The sequence below is a fragment of the Chelonoidis abingdonii genome, chromosome 3 (assembly GCF_003597395.2).
Source record: "Chelonoidis abingdonii isolate Lonesome George chromosome 3, CheloAbing_2.0, whole genome shotgun sequence".
Classification (NCBI taxonomy): domain Eukaryota; kingdom Metazoa; phylum Chordata; order Testudines; family Testudinidae; genus Chelonoidis; species Chelonoidis abingdonii.
The window spans coordinates 72,793,883-72,817,355 of record NC_133771.1 but is presented as its reverse complement, the minus strand read 5'-3'; the positions used below and the strand labels follow the sequence as shown (position 1 = coordinate 72,817,355).

Genomic DNA, 23,473 nt, shown 5'->3' with positions numbered 1-23,473 from the left:
AAGACTGTTGGTATGCAAATTTTAACAACAGTTATTTCATTTAACAATCTGGCCAATGAAGTTTCTCTTTCTTACTTAAACAAATGTATTAGATTTCAGTATATCACATTTTCCTGATTTATCCAAACACTTTGTATTCCAAGTTGAATAAAACAAGTATCTGCATTTTAATTTAACCCTTCTGTTTGATTTTAAACTAGACTATCCTATGAAAATATTAAACACAACAATTCTGGCCACAAGACAAACACCACAAGACAGGACATAGTACACAGAACATAATTCCTATTGTGCCAGTAAATGCATGATACGTTGAATGCTCTTCAGCTGGCATCAGTTTTCTCTGAGTATCTGAAATCCAAAAAGGAGAGGTCTGCCCTTCTGGGCAGTCAATCATCGCTTAAAATATACAAATACCCTTGTTGATTTCAGGCAAAACAGAGGAATTACCCCATTTTTTCTTGAATTTGTTTTATAGGCAGCCCAGGTTTCAGTGGTTCCTACCTTATCAGTTAGATAATTTGTATTAATACAGATGCTTTCTGGCTTGCTTCTGGATCCAAAGCTACCCACAACTTAAAGATTCTTTCTTAAAAAGGGACACAATTAACTTTACCAGAATTTTGACTGCCTTTTATTTTTAACTCCTGCATTCAAACACTGAAAGAAAACATTACTACTGTTAGTAGCCACTTGGAGCCTAATAGAGTTTTAATTATGTAGCACTGTATACATTTCTTTAGCTAATTCGATTAAATTGTTCATAGCCAAATAATTGCAATCAAATAATTTCTTACCTGGATTTATTTACAAACGTTTCAGAGACACCAAGAACTTTCCTCTTTAGCATTTTTACAAAGTTCTACTGCTGTTCCCTCCAGCAACTACAGAGTTAACTTCTCACTCTTTCCTTAAATCACTTGCTTGTCTCCCAACAGCCACTTTTATCAACTCAAATCACCATTTCAAGTGTTGTCCTGGGATTTGAAATCCCCATGCTTATACTTACTTACTCCTTCCTTCCACTATGCCCCCAAAATTTTCCAACCTGTTTTCCGATCTCTCTGTCATCTGCCCGCCTGGGCCTGATCCTGCTTTCCTTGGTGAACCGTCCCTTCCATGGGCACTGGCTTTTTTCCACTACCAGTTTAGCTTAAGAGGGTGGGCTTCTCACTAGCCCCCGCCCCTCCTGGTCTCTTCCTTAAACATTCTTACTCACAAGGCTACCCTGAGTCCTCCCTTGTGATGAGTTTTGCCACCTGGGCAAAAAACGCATGGCCCATTGCGTTTAACTATTCAATTTTCCTCTTTGTGCAATACACACTGCTGTTACGGGCATATGCTAAGCACAAATGGTTAAATTTGAACAAGTCCCTGAAGGACCGGTATTTTGCTTAGCCAGTGCTTCCTTTCTACCGAAGTCTAGAGCCCGAGATCCTGTCTCAAGGTTTGCAACTTGCCCTGGGCATATGCGTATCATAGAGCGCATGGCATGAGTTCATAGATCTGCTGCTCTTAATTGCTCATTCTATTATCAGAAGTGCACATCTCTTCCCTCACACACTTCTCTGTTGAACCCCAGTCCTGCTCACGGCTGGAGTAGATCCACCTGCCACCCTTCTCGGTCAACCAGGTGGAGAAGAGGAATGCTAAACCCCTCTCAGTTCTCAGACTTACTCCGCCGACTCGCAGTGCTGACAAGTGGGCACACCTTTCAATCATGCAGTCATCAACATATGTAAGACGCAACAGTACCAAGCAAAGCAAACATAAAATAACAAGGGCAAAACAAATAGATGGTGTAAATTCTGCAGGGCTCCCTACCCTTCCAGTAATTGCTCACCCAAACTGTACAAGATTTTCTTTTAACCAATTTATCCTCGTGTCAGGTGATCAGGCTGACTCTGCAGGATTCATTCGGGGGAAGATAAAGAAAACACCATATATGACTGGATTTAAAGCTTCACTTAATAAAGTAATAAAACAACCAAGAGAGTGTTGGGAACATCCCACATCACTCAGGGGAAAAACACTTAATGCCCCAGGCCTAAGCCACTTTCATACTCTCACACGTAAGGTCAGACTGGCCATGTCTGTGTATAATGTTCAGAGAAGTGGGAGAAGGTGACGGGAGATTATCCTGTATACAGCTTGTCCAGAATTCCAACATGTTTCCGCTCTTGGAGAAGGCTGTTCTTTTACACCCTGGCATCTCCTGCAGCGTCTCTGTCAGAGATTCCAGATCCAGGTCGGCTGCCTGTGGCTTCTTCAGTGTCACCAAGCCACACGCCAGCTCCAGGTCACAAAGGCACACTGTTGGATCTCACTGGACAGCTAAGCTTTGCAAATGTAATCTCAGTCCTGTAAACTTGTATTGCCTTTGGTTTGCCTTCTGTCTATATTTTCCACAGCCACCGCTGGGGCCGAAAGCAGTTTTCTCTTTGTACTTAGCATATGGTCTGCGTTGATTCTTGACCTTGAACGCAGAGCAACTTCTCTCTTTATCTCTGAGCCAAGCTGAATTTCAAATTAACGTTCCATTTTCCTCAATAGACAAATTAGCTCACTTGTGTGTCAGAGGCTTTTGGGGGATTAAAAGCTCCTCTGAGATATGTATGATATGCAATTTATCTAAATCATTGAAAGTACCTTCTAGTGGGCATTGTTTAGATGAATCTTTGCACATCGTGTAAGATTCCAATTGTTTAAATATCTGCAGGTTTTTGGACCATAATGTAACGTACATGTAATATTGCTTGGGGTACCCTTAGGGGTGAGAGGGAATGTAGACTTCTCCCCACCCATTTTCCAACACACACACACACAGGGAGGGCGCCCTGTCCGCGCTAGCGGCTCATAAACTAAGGAATCTCTCACACCTTTACAGTACTCCACAGAGAGGACTAATGAGGAATGGCCACGACCCCTTACATCCTCCCTTCAGCAAAGAGCGTTATCGGCTAGTCTCAGGAATGGCCGCTTACTCTCATTGCTTCCAGTGAGATGATCAGATCAGAGTCAGTAAGCAGCTCACACGGAGAGGAAAGGGAGAAGGGAAGATGGGTTCACACAATCCTAGACCCAGGCCAGGCTTCCCTCGCCGACGATGCCAGGCCCAGAGTCAGCCCGCCTTTGGGGCCGATCTTTTACAGAGATCTCTAAGTTACTGGGCTTGCGTTAGAGTATTTCTGGTCACGAAGTCCACCGCTTTGCAGAATACTCGAGTGCATCTTGGCAGACTCTCATTCCACACTGTATACGCCACACATGCACACACACCAGGGCCTCTATTTCTAAAATACACGATGCATCTGTACCTTATGTCCACTCAAACACTTTCCTATACACTGAGGTTTGGTATAACAACCCTCTTGAGGCATAAAAACCCTCACCTGTGCTACCGATGCATTTCCCATTAAACTTATTTGGCCATTAACAAATAGGTTCCCAGTACTTGCTACATCAAACTAGCCTTGGGCGGCAAAACCGTTCCCCAGCACTGCTCTGCATCTGATCTTGCTCACAGTCAATAAGTTGCGATGGCGTAAGCCCAACAGGGACAGACGGCCCCACAAGACAGTCCTCCTCTGATACCCCCAAATAGAGATTTCAAATGGTCTCTTCCTCTATTGTGGTGCCATGGGTTCGAAGGGGAACAGATCCGCAGCGCTGCCAGTTGTCTCTCGCCAGGCGTTCCATGCTGGACGAGCCCCCAGATTGGTCAGAGTAAAACATTAGTTCTCACTCTTTGATTGGGTGCAGCAGAGTCAGATACTTTTTTCTCTAGCAATTGCATGGACGGGAGTGCCCTAGACACAGGTCCCCAGTCCCAAACAGGTCTCTCCACAGGAAAACAATTACAGGCAAGCATTTATATCCTTTGTTACACACAATAAAGAGCAACAGCTGCATTTTGTTTATACATAGGTCATCCTGATATCTTGTTTTTCTCACTTAAGAGACTCCAGTCTACATTTTGTATTATCTACACAAGGTCGAAACAACTTCTCACACAGTTCTTTTCCACTCGCCTCACACAATCCTTGCTTCTAAAAAAATCTCGCGTTCTTAGGGTTACAGTTAGCCTAACTCTTGCTAACAGCCTAACTCTTGTCATGTATTAGGATCCCCTACCAATCCCTGTCAGTTCTTTCTCTACTTCCACGCTGTTTAACCCCCTTTAGTGAAGTCAAAGTGCAGGATTATGATATCTACCCACTGTTATGGAAATAATAGTAAAAGTTAAAATTCAATATTATGGTTTCATTAGAGGGTTAATTGGAGGCAAACGACTGAAATGGAGAGAACTTGTTTTAGTGTACATTTTGCTCATAAGGGGGAATGTTAAAGGAAATGACTGTGTGTAAATTCTCATTAGTCTGAAAATCTCAGTATTGAAAGTATGTGGGGGGGAGATACCTTGGTCGTATTTGATATGTCGCCCTTACTCTGTCTTCTGCTACGCTTCAGCATAGTGCTAGAATACATGCATTTATGTACTTTTATTCCAGACGTCAAACTTTGTATAACTAATACGCAGGAATATATGCAATTAGTTACTATTTCCGAGACCAAGTTTTATAAAGGTGAACTTTGCTTAGGAAGGATGAAGAAAAGAATAAGGGGAAAGCAACTATTTTTCCTTCTTTCTAGATTCTTTTTCAGTAGATCTTGTGTGAAATAAGTAACTTTACAAATTTGTATGCAATATAAACATTTCAGAAAAAATGTGAAGAATTTAATGCATGTAGTTTACTGTTTTTCCCTGTAGGTGTTCTATGGGAGAAGCCTTATGCACATGCCATTTGTGGCAATAGTCCTAGAATTTGTAGCTGTTCTTTGTGACTGCATAAAATTAAAGTCCTGTTATGAACTTGGACTTCGCTTCATATGTCTGATTTCTTTACACTAAATTTTTAATTTTTGACACTGTGTAACATGTTTAAATATTTGTGAACTGCTACAGGCAAGCTGAAGTTGTTTCCTTAACTACAATATTCCTTGCTATCTTGATCTAGGTTGTTGGAAGAGGAGCCTTTGGTGTGGTCTGCAAGGCAAAATGGCGAGGAAAAGATGTAGCCATTAAACAAATAGAAAGTGAATCTGAAAGAAAGGCTTTCATTGTGGAGGTACAGTAAGCTTGCTTGAAAAGAAGTTATGGGATTTAGTATGTTCTCCCCTCCTCCACTGCCCTCCCCACTAGTAATGTGGTATAGTTTTTCCATTGACATACCCCACCTCTAGCCATGCCTCTTCCACCAGAACTTGTAAGAAGGTCCTCAGAGAATGGCCTGTGGGTGTCTTCCCCAGTTTCTGCACTGAAGGAATTCCTCCCAGCCACATCTGGGGTATTTAGAGCTTCTTTATTCCACTCCGGCCCTTTTAATTGGTGTAGAGAGACCAAAGAGGCAGTGAGAATCTCATCCAGTGTTGGTTAACATTGGGGGAGGGGTCATGCTATGAAAAACTTTAGTTTATGTTTCCATTAGTGTAGTAATTTATTTTTAATTAAAATTGTAAAAATCTAGAAGAAAATACATGTGACCTATTTATTTGAGAACAAATCCCTCACACATAATTCGTACTTTTTCCTAAAAGAGAGAGAACACTCTAGTATTGAATGTTGATACTGCTTAACTTCAATGAACTTAATTATGCCATAGTTCTGTTTGTTTGCATTTAAAACACAGTAGATGAAAACCTAGGATGCCCAGGATATATGGAGTAAAATAAGAATAAATCCCTAAAATGTTACAGTTCCTTTAACCATACTACAATTTTGTGACTAAAAATGTATTTATAATACATCTTTCTGTTAGAATATTTATACTGTGCTCATTGCCATGGTATGTGAGTGCAGAATAATGTTCACATAAATCTAAACATGGTTGAATGGTAAGTCGTCTTGGTTGGGCTTTATGTGAGAGAGAATCTAAGAGAGAAAATCCTCAGAAATTATTTTGAATTGTTTTCAAGATATTACATTTTGAGTTCTTGCACTGTGTAGATTCAGGCTATGTCTTCTGTACCCGCCGTATCGGCGGGTAGCAATCGATTGCTCAGGGATCGATATATCGCGTCTCATCTAGACGCGATATATCGATCCCCAAATGCGCTTACATCGATTCCGGAACTCCACCAACCCAAACGGAGTTGCGGAGTCGACGTGGGGAGCTGCGGACATCGATCCCGCGCCGTGAGTAAGGTGAGTAATTCGATCTTAGATACTTCGACTTCAGCTACGTTATTCACGTAGCTGAAGTTGCATATCTGAGATCGATTTTCCCCCGTAGTGTAGACCAGCCCTCAGTTCTGTTCTAATATCACTTCAGGCTGTATATAAAGAATTTCTGGGAGCATAGGGCCATGTGCTCTATCGATTGGATAGTGAAATTCAGAAGGTACTATAAAAACCTCCCTCAAAAGTCTGTGAAAGCCAAAACTTCCCACTTGGTTTGATTTTCTGCCAACTTGCAAAATAAAAAATGGTTTTTAATTTCTTCAATGAGTGTATCCACCCATGCCTACTATCAATTATTACAAGCAATTTTTTCTCATGACTGGATGGCATAAATGTTAACTTGCAGAATTTATTTTATAGTTCATTTTTGTGGACATTAGTTCTCTTTAACACAAAAGGGAATATTTTTCCCATAAGATTTTCTGTAGTGATTCAGACCATTTGTCTCTGAAGTCAGGTATCCTTGCCTCCAAATGTGGGCAATAAACAATGCTACAGAAGTATTGCAAAATCCTCAGAATGCCATATTTAGTTGTGCAGTGCTGTACTTGGAAAGTGGATGTTCTGCTTGTTCATCGGCTTGCACTCTGGCCCTGAAGCATGTGACTTAATTATGTTCTTAACATGCATAATTAAAAATTTGATTTGAGTCATAACTTTTCCTGACCCATTTTAATAGGTCTGCCTGGCTAATGTAATCTGTTATGAGACAGGGGAGTGCTATTATCTCCATTTTACAGATGGGGACCTGAGGCACAGGAAAACTGATTTGTCTTTCCAAGGTCATGCACAAGGTCTGTGGCAGAGCCAGGGTCCCAGGTTCTAGGCTAGTGCCCTAAGCATTGGATTTTTAGAGGCTAGTCCAGTTTTAAAGTCCAGGCACAGTATGTGACATAAATTTGTTAGTTTACAACCTAATTTAATTATCTAAGACATCAACTTTTTCACCCTAACTAATCATGGTATGTAAATATTTGTTTGTGTTCATTTAATTGTTAACTCTATGTGAAACCAAATGGTAACTTGAAGTATTTTGTGGTTGAAAAAAAGTGGTGAACTTCTGTGTTGCAGCTTCGACAGTTGTCACGTGTGAACCATCCTAATATTGTCAAGTTATATGGAGCCTGTTTGAATCCAGTAAGTTGTAATCCTCCAGTTTTTGTCACCACGATAATCAAGCAGTAGTGCAAGAAATACATTCAGCTAGTATACTCACCTTAATATTGTGTCTCTAAAATGGTTACTGGTTTTCTTATTAATGGGTTGATTTTTCTAAACATTTATTTTTTACTTGAACCAAAATGTAGCCTCTAAAAACCTATTCACGCTTCATCTTGTCCATTTGCTCTCCTTATGCTGATTTTTTTGATTGCAAAGAAATTAGTGTGATGTGTGTGTATATATATGTAACATCACTTGTGTGCAGTCTCCATATTGATTCCAAATCAGTACTACAAAAAATGATTTATTTACAAATGACACACACAATTGAAAATCAATTTCTTTACGCTTACCTGCCAAGGTCAGGATTCTGTTTTTTGCCCTGCAACAGCTGATAACCATACAAATGCCTTAGGTGATGCAGCAAGTACTGTAGCAGGACAAATGTGAAATCTTGAACTCGCAACATGGTAGGCTAACTTAGACATATATTTTATTAACGGCCTGGGATATTAAATTGGTTAAAATAATTTATTCTGGTCTAATAAAAATTGGTGATTTTAGTTAATCTTTTCTAATCCACTCTTACAGTAAATCCATTCTAACTGTAATCTGAAGGCAACCTTAGCCTTAAGGGGTATACAATGATGCATCCTCCTCTTTGCTACCCTTTAATAGGATCTAAGCATCAATTTAATTCTGCATCTAATAGATCAATGTATCAGTTTTGGACACTTTGCAGTTCCTCACAAAGAACTTCCCTTTCAGATTACAAAAGCTATTGTCTACCCCTACACTGTACTTTAAAACATCCCTATTTTTTGTCCCCTCCCCCAAAGGTGTGTCTTGTTATGGAGTATGCTGAAGGAGGTTCTCTGTACAATGGTGAGTATCATTTAAACATGGTGTCTCCCTGCAGCTGAACTGTTAGTGTTTGGAGAGCCTTTCCTTAAAATATAAAATGGGCTTAATATTTATTTTAAAGAGCATTTTACAACCAGAATAGTTTAAAAATGCTTTTTAATCATCTGATTTTTTGGTGTCAAATAAATGGTTTAAATTTTGTGACTCCTTTCATTTTTCCCTGTAAAAATATCCGACTTTATTAAGTGACCACCTTCAACTTCTTGTCAATTTCTTGAGTGATCATTTAATACAGACCATACCAGATACAGCTGAAAATGAGTGACCTTATTTTATAACTAGCAATGAAGTGGCAGAATTTATGTGTATAAATGTTTGCTAATGAACTAAGTACCGTTTTAAAAACTTTGGAAATCACTGTTCAGGTAACGTCCATTAATAGTGAGATATAAAGTTAAACAATGTAAAAAGAGATTTCAACAGCAACACTAAAGAATGAGAGTAAATAACTAGTTGAATGTCATAGATCTTGTTACTGGTATGTTGTTAATTCCGTTGTTTCTATGGTAATATGCAATAAAGTTCTTTTTAGTTTGTGCCTTTGTTTTGCAGTGCTGCATGGTGCTGAGCCTCTGCCTTATTATACTGCTGCACATGCAATGAGTTGGTGTTTACAGTGTTCCCAAGGAGTGGCATATCTCCACAGCATGAAACCAAAGGCTCTAATTCACAGGGACCTGAAACCGCCAAAGTAGGTTTCTAGTCAATGTTAAATCTTTTTTTCTGAAAATTGCAGTTTGGGGTTTCTCTTTATCCTGTTACTTCCAGTGGATCTGGAGGAAAAAATTAAAAACTTTTATTTATTAGATATAAAGTAATTGAATCTAAATACTATGGGTTTTAAATTTCAGTTATAAAATGAAGACCCGCTGATTGTTTTGTGTACCACTAATCGTGTTTTCAGTACTGCATGTTATGCAGACATAGAGCCTGTTCTTGCCCCATATCATGGAAGTGGGTTTTTAGTAGGGACTTGGTTACCTGAAGGGGGAAATTAAAAAGGCCTTGAGGTCTACTTCTAGTGACCCGCATTGTTATGCAAGAGAACCTGCATTTGATGCTCCAATTCCTTCTTCCTTCCCCAACGCTCATCCATAGGCACTGAGACCACATGATCAATAGCAATCCTTCCATTTGAAGGAAAATCAGCATTGGCTGGCTGGTGGGAGTCCTGATCATTCCACTTCTGGAAAGATAGCAGCCATGATGGCTGGCCTCCTGTCTGCAGAGCCTATATAAAATGTTTGTGAATCAGCGTATAAATGGCTAATTTTGTCTCCATTGGGTGCTTAGTGGATTGAAATAATTATTCCTAAAGAAACTGTTTTCTATTTAAACATATTTCAAATAGAGCTATAAAGATTAAAAATTAAAATTCTGCAGTTTATCATAATTAGCAAGTCACAACCTACTGATCTACAGTAGTAATTTTTAGAATATATTTATACTTATCTGAACAATTTCTGCTATGTTACTTCACTTCTGTGAAGTAAGGCCTCAAGTGAAAGTTGCTGGAATAAAATAGTGATGTTTTATTATTGTACCAAGACTACTGAATTCTATGAACAATGTTTTGGGATTTTCTTGACAGCTTGCTGTTGGTAGCTGGTGGGACAGTTCTAAAAATATGTGACTTTGGTACAGCCTGTGATATTCAAACACACATGACCAACAATAAGGGAAGTGCTGCTTGGATGGCACCTGAAGTTTTTGAAGGTAACAAAATAACGTACAGTTTGACATGTATTCCTCTACTTAAGGACATTATTTTGAATGATTTGATATAAGAAGTTAGTTGTGAGAGCATCATTCACATGCATTGTTTCCATTAAGTTGCGTTATAAAATATAGAAATACGTTTTAAAGATTAAAAATAACTTGGGGGAGGGACAGAGACTGCTGTACAAGTATCTTTAGGAAAGGAATTCACACAAATGGGGAAAAATTTGATACTTGGAGTTCACAAATGGCAAAAAAAACTGAATAGACTGTAACCTTAAATTATGCATATTGTTTGGAGTTACCATCCTGGGATATTGTTGTTTGAGATTACAAAATAATCCCAAATTTTTATTGCACTGAAATATGTTGTCATTCCTTCCACCTCATATTCTAATTTGCTGTGGTCTTTAGAATTTGCCAGCTATGTTGTCGAACAAGCATAGCCACCTTCATTTTTTATCCCTCCCTACCTCCATTTTTCCCTATATCTCCCTTCTCCTCCTTATCCCTTGAAGTTTAATTCACCTCTTCTCCTCTCACCCTATAAATAATTCATTTGTAAAAATTAACTTGTATTTAATATTTAAGTGAGGAGAGGAGTCAAAAGCGATTTGTTGGCATATGGTGGGGAAGCCCAGTAATGGTATACAATAAAATCACAAGGATTTGTGTGATTACTGTGTGGTTAAATGGGAAATAGCACGGCCATTATGCATATCAGACCACATTCAGACCAGTGATTAACTGGTGCTGATTTTGCCCCCTGTGAGTGAGTAAAAGTTTCATTACAAGTTTTTAATTGTGGATGGTTAGAGCAGGTTTTTTGTGTGTGTTTTGTTTTTCCCTACTGGTCTTAATAGTGAATTTAAGTTCTCCAGAAAGGTATCAAATTCATAATACTGTAAAAAGAAAGTCTGGGTAGCCACCTGAAGAAAAGCACAGACAACTACCTGCCTTTAAAGCAGGGGTTGGCAACCTTTCAGAAGTGGTGTGCCAAATCTTCATTTATTCACTTAAGGTTTCACGTGATGGTAATACATTTTAACATTTTTTAGAAGATCTCTCTCTATGTCTATATATTTTATAACTAAACTACTGTTGTATGTAAAGTAAACAGATTTTCAAAATGTTTAAGAAGCTTCATTTAAAATTAAATTAAAATGCTGATATTACGCCACTGGTCTGCTCAGCCCGCTGCCGGCTTGGGGTTATATTCACTGGGGCGGGTGGCCGGGACCCCAGGCTGGCAGTGGGCTGAGCAGGGCCAAGACCCCCGACCGGTGCTGGACTGAGTGGGGCTGGCAGCCAGAACGGGGCTGGGTATGTGCGGGGAGTGCAGGAGTCAGGGTAGGGGCTGGGGGGCCTGGGTATGTTTGGAGGGTGCACGAGTCAGGGCACAGGGCATGAGGTGTAGGGGGACTGGGTATGTGTGGGGGGTGCCAGAGTCAGGGCTGGGGTCGTGGTGGGGTGCAGGGGTCTGGGATGTGAGGGAGGTGGAGGGGTCAGGGCAGAGGGCGAGGGGGTGGGCTGGGATCAGGGGGGTGCTCCCAGCCCCCTGTCCTGAGTGGCTCACAGCAGGGGACTGGAGGGATATGCCCTGATTCCACCCCCTTTCCCCAAGGCCCTGCTCCTGCCTCTTCTATGTCTCCTTCCTGGTCTGAGCAGCGAAGGCGCTGGGGTTCCTCTTCTCCCCTCCCTCGTAGGGGCCATCGACGGCAGGGAGGGAGAGGAGGCAGGGCACAAGACAGCACGCTGGGGGAAAAGGCGGGGGAAGGGGAAGCTTGGTTGCTGGTGAAGCCTGCCCTACAGCAACCAGCAGGGCCAAGTTTGCTTCTGCCCCTTGTCCCCGCCAGAAAGAGCTTTAGGCGGGGGGGCAGAGAAGAGCGGGCTGGGCTGGGCAGGATTTTTAATAGTACACTGCTGCCTGCCGGGGTCTCGGCCGTTGGCCCCGCTCAGCCTGCCGTTAAAACTCGGCTCGTGTGCTGTCTTCTCCACAACAATATCAGTAGGCTCTGGTCAGATGTTCTGGACTTCTGAGCATGAGCATGAACATTTTAGAGTATGTCTGTGCTGCTGAGACTAATGTGGCATAGTGACATCACCATTGTTATGCCAGTGTAACCTACGCTGATGGAAAGGGGTGTGTCCATTGGTGCTGAAGCACCATTTGCGGGTACTTAGGTCAATGGAAGCAGTCCTCCATCAACATCTGTATCTACACTTGGGATTAGGTCAACAAAGCTACATTGATCTGGGATCAGTCTAACACCCCTGATCAATGTAGCTATGTCAACCTAAATTTTAAGTATAGATTAGACCTTTAGTTAAATCACCATAGTCATTCGGTCCTTGATCTCTCTCCTAAGACTGGCAATTTTATGTCAGTTTCTGTGCTACAGAAACTGCCTTGGGCATACCTCCTTGTTCACTTCAGATACTGACCAAAACTTATTCTTAACGTTCATTTACCTCTAGAAGTTAGATTCTTTTCCTTTTTGCGGGGGGAAGGAAATCCTGATTTTTAAATTGGATTAAGGGCTACGTTTAAAAGCCTTGCTGTTACTAGGAATTCCAGTGCAAATGCTAAGTCATCCACTTCTTAGTGACTCCCCAGTCCATAAATTCAACTGAGTAGGAACATGTAAAATTTCAGTTCTAAATTTCCTGCTTTTAGTACTGCAGCAAGTCTTTTATATAGCAATTTTTATATATTTTTGTTTCCCAAAATTTGTATTGGCACCGTTGAAACACAGAATGATTGAATACCTTATGTCTGAAAATGGTGGAATGTAAAATTTCAAATTAATATCTCAAAATACCATTGTCATTCAACTTTATTAAACCAATGTTAACATTTTTAATTTTTAACAGTTTACAGTAACTCCTCACTTAAAGTCATCCCGGTTAACGTTGTTTCGTTATTACGTTGCTGATCAATTAGGGAACATGCTCATTTGAAGTTGTGTAAAGCTCCCTTCTAATGTTGTTTGGCAGCCACCTGCTTTGTCTACTGCTTGCAGGAAGAGCAGCCCGTTGCAGCTAGCTGGTGGGGGCTTGGAACCAGGGTGGACTGGAAGCCCCCCTATCAGCTCCTCATTCCCCTAAGTTTCCTGTGCAGCAACTGCCCAGCAGGCTAGCAGTTGCAGCTGTTCTCCCCCCCCACCCCACTGCTATGTGCTGCTCCCCAAGACTCCTGCTGGCTGTGTGGCAGGGGAGTGGAGGGAAAGAAGAGAGGGAGTAATATCAGGGTGCCCTTCTTCTCCCTGCTCCTGCATCCCGCTTACCCCATCTTCCATAGAGGACACACCAGGGCTCAGGACTGGAGGGAGCTTGCAGCAGCTGCGGTCTCAGCAAGCTGATCTAATTAACAAGGCAGTGTATTTAAAGGGGAAATGGGCATATCTCCGGCCTGGTCTACACTACGCATTTAAATCGATTTAAACAGCGTTAAATCGATTTAACGCTGTACCCGTCCACACTACAATGCTCTTTATATCGATATAAAGAGCACTTTATATCGATTTCTGTACTCCTCCCAGACGAGAGGAGTAGCGCTAGAATCGATATAAACATATCGGATTAGGGTTAGTGTGGACAGAAATCGACGTTATTGGCCTCCGGGCGGTATCCCAGAGTGCACCACTGGATCCGCTCTGGTATTCAGTCATGATACTCGGATATGCCGCGGGCAGGTATAACGGAAAAGTCCCCCGCTGAACTTTGATTACTATTTCTGTTTGCCCAGCGTGGAGCTTCTGATCAGCACGGGGCTGTGCTAGTCTGCAAATCAAATAAGAGCCCTAGCAGCCACTCGTACGGGATGATATATGGATATGATCGGCTTTGGGACAATGTTGTATCTATGATGCTCTGTCAGATATAAACTACAAAGCGTTGAAAAAAATCTCCAAGCACACAAGGGCTGCATGACAAGTGTAATGGAAAGCAAGATATCAAATGGAGCTCTTGGAGGAGGGGGGGGTTACTGAGCGACTCCAGCTATCCCACAGTCCAGACAGAGTCTCTGAAAAGTATTATTGGATTCTGTCTGAGCCTCCCAATGTCTGTAGGTATCAAGAACAGTGCCTGCGTGGTTCGGGAAAGCTCCTCAGTTCTTTCCCCCCCCCTCTCACCACCACATGTGAAAGAAAAGGGAAAGAAATCATTTCTTGACTTCTAGTGTCACCTGTGTGTACTGAATGCTGCTGGTAGATCGCGATGCTGCACAGTGAGAGCAGTATCCGCTCCTCTCCCTCCCCAGTGGTAGACGGTGCATATGGACTGGTAACTTCCTTAATGAACCCTGAGTGCTCCAATGCTTTTTAACTGAATAATGGGGGCGCCTGGGTAAAAACAGGATGATTCTGGTCACTTTCAGTAGATAGGACAGAACGGCTAGTAACCGTCTTCATCATAAGCAACTGGGGGCTGAGGTTCAATCAGCCCCCTCCTTTCCTGTGTAAAGAAAAGATCTGTACTGCCTGGACTGTCATAGCAGCAGCATCTCGGGCTCCTCCCCTGCACCGCATAATGTTCTGCCTGGACTGTCATAGCCCCGGGAGGCTGCCTCCCTTACTTCTCTCGATTTTATCTCAAACAATCTCTTGTTCTTATTCTGCATTTATAATTCATGACACAAATGGGGGGGGACACTGCCACGGTAGCCCAGGAAGGTGGGGGAGGAGGGAAGCAACGGATGAGGTTGTTACAGGGGCACCCCCTGTGAATACTGACAAGGAGCAACTGTGCTTGATACACTGGTCCTCTAGTAAACACTTGCCCTTATTCTAGCAGGACTGTCTATTTTTAGAACCATAAAGGAGGGATTGACTCGGGGAGTCATTCCAATTTTGCTTTTGCGCCCCGGCTGATCTCAGCCAGGGGCACTCATGATACCAGGGACATACAGAGGAGAGAGATAACAGTCAATCTCATTGTCCCCCAGTTTACTCCAGCAGTAAACGGTACAGAACGACTGGTAACCATCTCTGCTATCGTGCAAAAGCAAATGAATGCTGCTGTGTAGCGCTGGAGCATCGCCTCTGTCCGTGGCATCCAGTACACATACGGTGCCGGAAAAAAAAAAGCTGAACGGGCTCCATGGTTGCCGTGCTATGGCGTCTGCCAGAACAATCCAGGGGAAAACAGCGTGAAAGGATTGTCAGCTGATGTTTTCCCGGAGGAAGGAATGACTGATGACATTTACCCAGAACCACCCGCGGCAATGATTCAACCCAGAATTACAAGGGGCGGGGGAGACTACGGGAACTATGGGATAGCTACGGAATAGCTACCCACAATGCAACGCTTCAGAAATCGACGCTAGCCTCGGACCATGGACGCACAATGCCGAATTACTGTGCCTAGTGTGGCCGCGTGAAATCGAATGTATAATATCAGTTTTATTAAACCGATTTTAGCTAATTCGATATTATCGCGTACTGTAGACGTGTTCTCCCTCCATTCTTGCTGCCTTGTAGAGTGAGAGGGTTAACCCTTGAGGGCTCAGCCAGTTGCTACTTCATCATTTAGCAGTAAGGGAAATATCCCACGCTCTGACTCCTCCACCTCAACCAAACTTCACAATCATCATCACTGTGTACCAGTATTACATTGTTTTTTTAAAAACTTATACTGTATGTGTGTGTGTGTGTGTGTGTGTGTGTTAATTAGTCTTTTGTCTGGTGAAAAAAAATTCCCTGGAACCTAACCCCCTCATTTATATTAATTCTTATGGGGAAATTGGATTCGCTTAACATTGTTTTGCTTAAAGTCGCATTTTTATGGAACATAACTACAGCGTTAAGTGAGGCGTTACTGTATATGCATTAGTTACTACCTCAAATATCAACAATAACATCAGAACAAAACCTAAGCCAATCTACATCTAACTCAACAATTTTTACATTTTCTCATATCTGTTTGATAGGTGTTTGGAGAAAACTGAAGGTATTCTTATCAGAATAATAAGAGTAGAAAAAAGCCTTTATTTTGTAAATGGCAGTCTGTCAGAATTCCTTTTGAAATAATTACTTCAATGCTGCTGGGGTTTTGCTGCAATATTAAATCTGTGTCCGGGCTCCTAGAGCTTTATATACTTGCCTTTTTATTTAAATTTAAATAAATGTCATTTCTAAAGTAAGGAGGGCGGAAGTACTATAAACTCAAAACTGACTCTAGAAGTAAAATAGTTGAGCAAGCTGTAGTGCAGCATGTATATGCTACTATCCTAGGTCATATGGTGTCTTCCTATATAAAGAAATTCTGCATAGAAGTGTCTCTTTAAATTATTATATTGTTTTTTCCATATGTTTCCTGAGAAAACAGAACAGACTTTTTATTAGATAGTTATTGTCATTCTTGTTTCAGATATTGACCAGAAAGGATAAATTCATAGTGCTGACTGTTCTTTACATACTTTATATCTTGAATTTATTTATCATTCATGTCTATTTAAGATGTTTATGGCTTTCTCTAATTAACAAAGTATTTATCCTTTTGTAGTCTCTTGTGTCCCTTTCAATGAGCTTTTATTCATTATTTTATATCACCCAATGTCTGCTGTATGCTTCATGAGAGACCTAGAAAGGCTCAATTCCAGCCTCAAAGGACTACATTTCAGGCATGACAAAATCAGTGAGGATAAATGAGTGGGGGGGAGGGATAGCTCAGTGGTTTGAGCATTGGCCTGCTAAACCCAAGGTTGTGAGTTCAATCCTTGAGGGGGCCATTTAGGGATTGGTACTGCTTTGAGCAGGGGGTTGGACTAGATGATCTTCTGAGGTCCCTTCCAACCCTAATAATTTGTGAATCTGTGATAATAAACAGGGAGGCATTAGGATGATGAAGATGGAGATACAGTGACATCACATGGTTACTTAGTATAGGCATGGGCGCATCTTGCTGGTTCTTTTAAGGACGTCTTGTTTTAAATATAAAAATGATAGATGATAGTGAATGATGACTGATTTACTGTGGCCCTCATGGAAGAAGTGAATTTAGGAGAAAGATTTAAAGGAGGCACAGGTAGTCAAAATGACAATGAAATAATGCTAAATTTGAGAGATTGATGATCGTAAAATCACCTTTGATATTTCAGAACAGGTCTGTCCTAAGCATTGTTTTTATAAGTTTTATGAAGGAACTAGTTTGCAAAGAGGAGAGCTCGTAGTTAAACATATTGGCAATAATAGCAAAAGGTTTTTTTAAAACCTTGAAGCAAATGTTTTCTATATTTTTTTTTCAAATTTACTCTGTGTAAATTAGAAGTTTTAAAAAAATTGATGTCATATGGACTTATGACTGCTGTTTTCTTTGTGTGAAAACCAAAAAGATATTCTACTCTGAAGGAAAACTGATGCATACATAGCTAGTTCTCTAAACTTGTAGGCACATATCATGCAGGAAAGACAAATTATATTGATTTTTTTTTTCCAGGTAGCAATTACAGTGAAAAATGTGACGTATTCAGTTGGGGTATTATTCTTTGGGAAGTGATCACCCGTAGGAAACCTTTTGATGAGATTGGTGGCCCTGCTTTCCGCATCATGTGGGCAGTTCACAATGGTGAGTTGAAATTATTTTTTTCATTTTGGTGCATTTAAAGTTAAATTGTATATTTGACATGTAACACTATTAATTATTTCATATTTGCAAAATTAATCATTATTCAGTAGGTGGCAGTTTGATGCCTCACTGTAGATTGTGTTGCCATTAATACTTAAGCACTCTTGGTCCAGAATCAGTTCATTTTTGGTTCTCTTTCTTGTCTGTTAGACTGTGCTTACTGACAGTGCTACATGTAATTATGATGTATGAATTAATAGGGAGAACAACTATCAATTTATCTTTGTTGAGATAGTGAAGTATTCCAGTCATCCTGAGTGAGCAATAAGTGAGATACAGATCACCTATCTCAAAAAATAAAATGGCCAAAATTGAAGCTGAATGTGACGCTAGCTAAGATTATCAAACCAGGACACCCAAAGTTTGTGTCCTAAGTGCTAAATAACTAGTGTGGTTTTTCAAAAATACTTATTTGATTTACGTTACTAGGAGATCTTGTTGCTCATCACTTCTGAAAAAACAGCCTTTTATCTAGGAGACATTCCCTCAAGAGATCCACTAAGCGAACTTGTTTTCCTCCTTCAAATCCCTCCTTAAAACTCGACTTTTCTGTGAGACCTATAAAGAACCTGACAACAGCTAAACTACTGTTGCCCTGAAACCACTGGCTATCATGACCACCAGAATTGTCTCATTGTTTCCATGTATCTTCCAAACTCTCTGTATCGATCTATTGTCTCTTGTTTTAGACGAAGTTCTTTGGGTCAGGGGCTGTCTGTTCTGTGTTTGGACATCACCTAGCACAATGGGGTCCTGGTCCATGACTTGAGAGACTCCTAGGTGCAGCGATAATATAAATACTAGTTTGAAGATGTAAAGCACTATTAAATTTTCCTCTCTGTCTGCAGGGGAAGCTCAGTGAGGAAAACACTATCTAAAGTGCTGCTGTTTCTATTTTTTCTGTTTTTCCTCTTGTTCAAGTATGTTCATAAACTGACCAGACATATAGTGCATTCAGAGCATTATTGAAAGACAACTCTCTTTTTATTTATGCTTACCTAGATGTAATTTTCTAATTTGTGTGTAATATAACGAATAAGAGTCACAATCATTTATTCTGTTTTTTTCTTTTTTTTTAAATAATTAAATGGAGCTTGGTTTTCTCCAGACAATAGATAGTTACCATGTATCTTTAATGAGTTTGTTTAAATAGCAAAATAAGTTGTTTAAAAAATTCAGGCAATGACAGAATTTTCAAGAATAGTTTGATAAATAAATTAAGATTTGTCTAACTTTAATTATAGGTACTCGGCCACCACTGATCAAAAATTTACCTAAACCTATTGAGAGTTTAATGACTCGTTGTTGGTCTAAGGATCCTTCACAACGACCTTCCATGGAAGAAATTGTCAAAATAATGACACATTTGATGCGGGTATAACTTTTTTTCTTTTAATCTGTAAATAATTTAACAAGGGTTATGTTGTAGTATTCACTTTTCAAGGTTTGCCTTCCATGAGCCCAGTGTTATACCTGTTGTTCTAAGTTGTATCTCCAGTCCCTAAAGATTTTTTCCTAAACACTTATACCACACAACTTGCTGAAAAGACTCTTAAAAACTGCTACAGGCTGTAGGATCATGTGAGTTTTTTTTTTTCAGGTGTTCTGGTTTTACCTTACAAAGTTATAGTTACTCAAGTATTTTAGTTTCTCTGCCATTTTCCTGCGCATTGAGATGTTGATAGCTGCTCTGTAGTTTCAGGACCTTCACTGGCTTCTTTAAGAAAAAAATAGGCACTTGCATGGTAACTTTGCAAACTTCAGGAACAGAATCTGTCTGAGGGTATATTACCTGTCTTCATCAGTATCACTGCTAATTCAACTTCATTTCGTTTAGAACTCTGATCCTGAAGAATAACAGTATTCATTTGTTTTGCTAAATTTCAGAAATACAAATCAAAATCAAAATATATTAGCTAAACCAAACAAAATGTTGTTCATAGAGGTAGCACATGTATTGCTCAGACATTTGCCAATCTGAATGTCTTGGCACTGAATGCAAGTGAACAAGAATAATTAGAAATTTAAAAATAGTTTTTATCTGCATTATCCCCAACAGATTTGTTTGTATTAGTCATATTGGTGATCAGGTTCACAGAAATTTAGCCATTTTTATGTTGTGAGCACTATTTAAACTAACTGCCAGGTATCTAAATAAGCTAAACAAAAAGAAATTTTTTTTGAATGGCTTGTGCCATTAAGTCATAGAGGGTTTGTTCATAGACACTTTCAAGATGTGGTTCCGTTCTCCATCCTCTCTCTTCATAACTGCTAACTTACTTTCCCTCACAAAACCCCCTAATATCCACTAGAATAGAATGTGTATCATTACAGCCTTATGCTGAATTTTTCTTAAAATACAGTACAAATCTGTCTGAAGGCACTTCATAAAAATAGGTTTGTGTGTTTTGTTTTTTGGGGGTGTGAGGTAGGAGTGTTACTGAAAAGCAAGAGTTGAGTTGTTGCAGATGGTTCTGCAGTTAAACAAAATAGCATTCTCAAGTTACCTTTTTTCCTCTGCATTTATTCAGAGAACTAGGATCTGTTGAGGTGTATGCTACGTCTATAGCTGCTATATGCACTCTGAAAACATTAATTATGTTAATACCTAACAATTTACTCTCTACACAGTACTTTCCAGGAGCTGATGAACCTCTGCAGTATCCTTGTCAGTATTCAGATGAAGGCCAAAGCAACTCTGCCACTAGTACAGGTATGATTGTATAAATATAAGAAAAAACCCACACTTTTTAAACAGGATAAGCAGATCCAGGAATGTATTATAAAGCGCAGCCTGAAACTTTATTAACTTTGAGTGGGGGGAAGTAACACCTTCCTAAATGCCTGGTTCAGTGTTATGGTAAAGGGCCTCATAATAAATATTCAAGTCTTGCTTCCTTCAGCCTAATCCCTAGGGTTCAGCCAATCTCTGACTCCCCTTGCCCTCCTCCCACAATGGAGAGTGAGGGTAACATGAAGGATAACTCAGTCTGCAAAGACTTAGGGTCTGTCTTTCTTTCTGCAGGTTATTAGGGTCCAATAGCCATCTCTCAGATCTTACTCCTGTTTGCCCTATCAGCTGGTCCCTTTCAGCCGCTCTTCTGCACTGGACACCCTCATCAAATTTTAATGAAATTACAGATCCCACTGATTAAACTTGCAACTTTTCTTTACCTCCTATTAACCTAAAAAAAAGGCCCCTCTGGGTGCCATGAGGAAGGCAAAAATACGCACCAAACATTCTACCAGTCTTGCCTCGAGATAAATTCTTTCCTGGTGCACAAAACTAGTGATCACTCAGACCCACAGCGTTTTGCATGGGGAAAAAAATTAAATGCTCCCTTTATGAAATGTTGCCCTATTTTCTTCTTTCTCTTGGGTTCTTGTAACTCAACAACTACAGTTTTCCATACCCGCCTTCTTCTCTGTGCCCCAAACTCTAAGTTTCTCTCTCGCACGCAGAATATTTTGGACATAGGGTACTTTTGAATTCACCTGTACATTTTATTGCAAAAATCCCATCAACTCTGTTACATTCTTGATGGTCTTCTCTAGCCAGACTCATGAAACATGTTTAGCATACTTAATATACTTAAGAAAATAAAGTTTTAAATCTATTGCTGACAATTTTTAAATCAATGTTTTAATTATCCTACAAATATATTTTCATTATACAGTAGGATTCATGATGGATTTTACGAGCAAAACTGCCAATTGTGTTCATAATCCAAGTTTTTGTTAATGATTTGAGATTAATAGCTAAAGTTTGACTTTAAGATTGGGGTAAACTTGCTGTTCAAGCAAGGAGAAATATTTTGTTCTGAATTTTTTGCTTTTGAGGTATATTCTTAAGAGGTTGGTTTGTTTTTTAAACTGCAGTGCTGCAGTTTCCTCTGTCAAATGTTTTAAAAATTCACTTTAAAATTTATAAGGTTGGTATTAGGGAACGAAGAATGGGTAGCTAAAGAGTTCCAGCTTGATTTAATGTTTTCAAAGAAGTGATTTAAATACAAAAAATGTTTTATTTTGGGGGGTGGGGCTTTTAAATAGGCTCGTTCATGGACATGACTTCTACAAACACCAGTAACAAGAGTGATGCTAACATGGAACCAAGTGACTTTCAAGGAACTGCTACCAATGATACCATTAAACGCTTAGAATCAAAACTGGCACAGCAAATGAAAAATTCAGCGAAGCAGTCGGTAAGCAAGTGAATAAAATCTTGTGCCTTGATGAAATTACTATTAGATGGATAAAATCACTGTATTAAAAGCATACTGCTCTAAAATACAGGAGTTTTTTTCATAACAATAAGCTTTTCTATTCAGTAAAGGGCAGTAAGTAAGTAACCCTAAGCATAATGTAGTACATCAGCATCTCTAAATCTGTGATCCACTCTGCACTTACTGATGGTCCATGGAGAACATATGATGCTGACTCCCCATTTACAGCTGCTTTTACAAAAAAATTATTAATGTGAGGCTTATCTATAAAAGCAGATAGAAATAAGGAGTATGTTTAGTTGTCTCCATAAGACCTAGTGGAGGTAGAAAGGAATGTAAACAGTTGCCCTGTTCAGGGTTGTTGGCAACCACTGAGAACAGCCAAGAGATTCCTAAGAAGGTATACGAGTGCAGGCGGTGGGAGAGTAGAGTAGAGTGGCAACCAGCCAGCCAGCTAGCTAGCATGATCAGGGTAGCAGAGAAGGAGCGGAAGGAGCAGGAGCAAAGCGGCATGTGCAGGGGAGCAGAAAAAGAGAGAAGATGAGAAAGTCAAGGTGAAATTAAGAGCACAAGGAGACTGTTCCTTCAGGGGCGGGGGACAAAATACATCATATACATAATGAAGCATGGAGGCACACTAGTGTCTGTCCTCTTCTTTTTTTCTTTCAGAACCAGTGAGAGATTGGGATTTCTTAGTTTAGAGAGGAGAGAAATAAGAGAACATGAGAGGTATACCAAATCAGAAATGATACTAAGATAAATCAGAGAGCTCCTAATTATCTTTTCTCATAGTACATATCCAAGGAAAGCTTCAGTCAGCAAATTTAAAATTGATAAAAGGAAATGCTTTATAAACAGTATGTAAGTGACATGTGGAACTCATTGTTACAAGAAGACATTGAGACTAAGGGTATGTCTACACTACGAGATTATTCCAATTTTACATAAACCAGTTTTGTAAAACAGATTGTATAAAGTCGAGTGCACGCGGCCACACTAAGCACATTAATTCCGTGGTGTGTGTCCATGGTCCGAGGCTAGCGTCAATTTCCGGAGCGTTGCACTGTGGGTAGCTATTCTGTAGCTATCCCATAGTTTGCGCAGTCTGCCCCGCCCCTTGGAATTCTGGGTTGAGATCCCAGTGCCTGATGGGGCAAAAATCTTTGTCGCGGGTGGTTCTGGGTAAATGTCACTCTTTCCTTCCTCCGGGAAAGCAACGGCAGGCAATCATTTTGCGCCCTTTTTCCCTGGATTGGTCTGGCAGACGCCATAGCACGGCAACCATGGAACCCGTTCACCGTTTTTTTACTGTCACTGTATATGTACTGGATGCCGCTAACCGAGGCATTACTGCAGCGCTACACAGGAGCATTCATTTGCTTTTGCATGATAGCAGAGACGGTTATCAGTCGTTCTGTACCGTCTGCTGCTATCATGAGTGTCCCTGGCTGAGGTCAGTCAGGGGCGCGAAGACAAAAATGGGAATGACTCCCCGAGTCAATCCCTCCTTTATGGTATCTAAAAGAGTCAGTCCTGCCTAGAATATGGGGCAAGTGTACTAGAGAACCAGTGTATC

General features: G+C 40.4%; 1 protein-coding gene and 1 long non-coding RNA gene across 8 annotated transcripts in view; one reads left to right on the top strand and one right to left on the bottom strand.

The window, feature by feature from the left end:
* LOC142046567 (uncharacterized) overlaps window positions 1-23,473 on the bottom strand; it is a 1,033,250-nt gene that overhangs the window by 1,554 nt on the left and 1,008,223 nt on the right. The window lies entirely within an intron of this gene.
* Window positions 1-23,473, top strand: part of MAP3K7 (mitogen-activated protein kinase kinase kinase 7) — a 76,003-nt gene that overhangs the window by 16,403 nt on the left and 36,127 nt on the right. For all 7 annotated transcript variants that reach the window (XM_032772656.2, XM_032772655.2, XM_032772652.2 and 4 more), the window contains exons 2-10: window positions 5,019-5,129; window positions 7,313-7,378; window positions 8,242-8,287; window positions 8,879-9,017; window positions 9,918-10,042; window positions 17,486-17,614; window positions 18,919-19,049; window positions 20,306-20,387; window positions 21,725-21,876. In XM_032772656.2, the coding sequence (XP_032628547.1) occupies window positions 5,019-5,129; window positions 7,313-7,378; window positions 8,242-8,287; window positions 8,879-9,017; window positions 9,918-10,042; window positions 17,486-17,614; window positions 18,919-19,049; window positions 20,306-20,387; window positions 21,725-21,876 (981 nt within the window). The remainder of the gene's footprint in view (window positions 1-5,018; window positions 5,130-7,312; window positions 7,379-8,241; window positions 8,288-8,878; window positions 9,018-9,917; window positions 10,043-17,485; window positions 17,615-18,918; window positions 19,050-20,305; window positions 20,388-21,724; window positions 21,877-23,473) is intronic.